Source organism: Oncorhynchus kisutch, unplaced genomic scaffold (genome assembly GCF_002021735.2).
Source record: "Oncorhynchus kisutch isolate 150728-3 unplaced genomic scaffold, Okis_V2 scaffold2016, whole genome shotgun sequence".
NCBI lineage: Eukaryota > Metazoa > Chordata > Actinopteri > Salmoniformes > Salmonidae > Oncorhynchus > Oncorhynchus kisutch.
Genome location: NW_022263961.1, coordinates 27144 through 29260, shown reverse-complemented (window position 1 = coordinate 29260; position 2117 = coordinate 27144). Strand labels below are relative to the sequence as shown.

General features: G+C 39.9%; 1 protein-coding gene across 1 annotated transcript; it reads right to left on the bottom strand.

Annotated features, from left to right (window-relative positions):
* Positions 1-498: 498 nt before the first annotated feature.
* On the bottom strand, positions 499-1916 carry LOC116368901 (U3 small nucleolar RNA-interacting protein 2-like). The gene is made up of 3 exons (XM_031819293.1): positions 1705-1916; positions 1394-1467; positions 499-887 (listed from the first exon to the last, which is right to left on the bottom strand). The coding sequence occupies exons 1-3, from the start codon at positions 1819-1821 to the stop codon at positions 773-775; spliced, it is 306 nt and encodes a 101-aa protein (XP_031675153.1). The 5' UTR covers positions 1822-1916; the 3' UTR covers positions 499-772.
* Between the last annotated feature and the right edge of the window lie 201 nt (positions 1917-2117).

The window sequence follows — 2117 nt, the reverse complement described above, 5'->3', positions numbered from 1 at the left end:
GTTCAATTGCTAAATTGTTATTACTTCACCACTACGGCCTATAATCTTACCTCATTTGAACACACTGCATATAGACTTTTCTATGGCGTTATTGACTGTACGTGTATTTATTCCATGTGTAACTGTGTTGTCGTCGCACTTGTAAATGAGAACTTGTTCTCAACTGGCCTATCTAGTTAAAGAAAATAACTTTTTTACTATTGATACTGAAGTATATTTAAAACCAAATAATTGTACTCAAGTAGTATTTTACTGGCTGACTTTCACTTGAGTAACTTTCTATTAAGGTATCTATACTTTTACTTACCCCCACATTTACAACTATCTTAATCATTTACCCAGCTCTTACCAAGTTGTAAATTACAGTGCATGCAGAATGTTTTTTTTTTATTGGGGGAAATTTTTCTTAGATACTTTTTCCACTTCGAGAGACCTTATTCATAGTTTCCTCATGCGTAAAGGTGGTGAAATGATTAGGGAATTAAGTCACCGTCAGAATATAGCACATCTGTAGAAACACCTTTATTTATTCACTCTCCACCCAAAACAAATAGCATTTAAGAACGCTTAACTCGGAATCGGAGCCCATCTGCACACAGAAATTAGATGCGGGAAGAGCACAAAAACGGTTCTAGTCCTCAAGTGAAATTTGTAAAAGTCCCCCCCCCCCCCCCCAACAGAAACTGTTTACTGCAGTTAATTGATAGATGTAACACAAATAGCATTTGTGTAAAGAATTTAATTTACAAAATCTAAGGCATACATAGATCAACTAAACCCCATTCTCTTCTCCATTCTGGACCCCTTCCTGCTCTGGCTGTTGTCTTTTCAGAGGAATAATGTAGAGTCCGTTCTTTGCTTCCTTCAGTCTCCACCACCGACCAAGCCTGACAACAAAGACTTTGTTAACAAAAAACAAAGATCATTGACAAAACAGATATTTCATGAATAAAGTTACGCGTAAAATGATATAAGTATGTGTCCGAGTTAAAATGATTGCAAGTTATTTGCGTAGATCTACCCATTGGTTGATTCTGATACTTCCCGCGGGATCCTGTTTACAACGACTTAGCAAGTCTGACATTTCCGAATTGTCAACTAGCACGTGAACGCAGTCGAAGAAGCCATTTAATCTTGTAATAAGAAAACATGGGAGGTATTGTCATCACTGCCCCAAGCAGTCGAGGGAGTGAAATAAGTGACACCTTGTGGGCACCTCTCCTCATTGCAACTACTTTCATACAGAACACTGAACAGGCTTAACGCAAAGGGTAGGCCCAGAGCACATGATCAATATAATCAGGATTTTGATCAGTCAGCAATGAGTGTATAATGATAGTAAGTGCGCTCTGGGCTGTATCTCTGTATGACAGGTAAGTAGCTGGGTACATACCTGTGCTCCTGTCCTACTCCTGCCACTAGGAACTTCCCAGAGCTGGAGAACTTCAGACTGTTGACAAAACCAGGCTACAAGAGAGAGGAGACAGTCAGAAAACACTTTAGTGAGAAGACAGATGTTTTAGTGCAGAACACTTGTACTAGTCAGTTAATCATACACATAGGCCTATACAAATAGGCTGAATGCGTAATGTCTAAATGACATCCAATGGTGTTTACCACATATTGTCATGCTACACAATGATTGAATGCAACGCAAGTTATGGGTGTATTAGGTATGGAGCAGTGTAGCTGGGACTTGCTTACCACAGGGATGGTGAAGAGAGGCTCCAGGTGACGGAACCCCTGGCCACACTTCCACAGCTGCACCTTAGAGTTGTGTGAACCTGTCAAGTGACAACAGTTACTCAATTCCAGCATCATCAATTGGGCAGGTCAATATTAGCGGTCAACACCTAATACACCCCCCCCCCCCACTATTTACGTGTACAGTGAAGCTAAAATCAGTGCATTTTGGATTTGAGATCAAATGTTTTATATGAGGTGACAGTACAGTATTTTAACACATGTATCTGTTTAGAAATCACAGCACTTTATGCATCTCACCCCCCCCCCCATTTGAAGAAGTTGTTTTTCCATAAGAATTTGGACAAAGTAGCAAAAGTTCAGTATTTGCTCCCATATTCCTAGCACACAATGACAAGCCCATGTATGACATT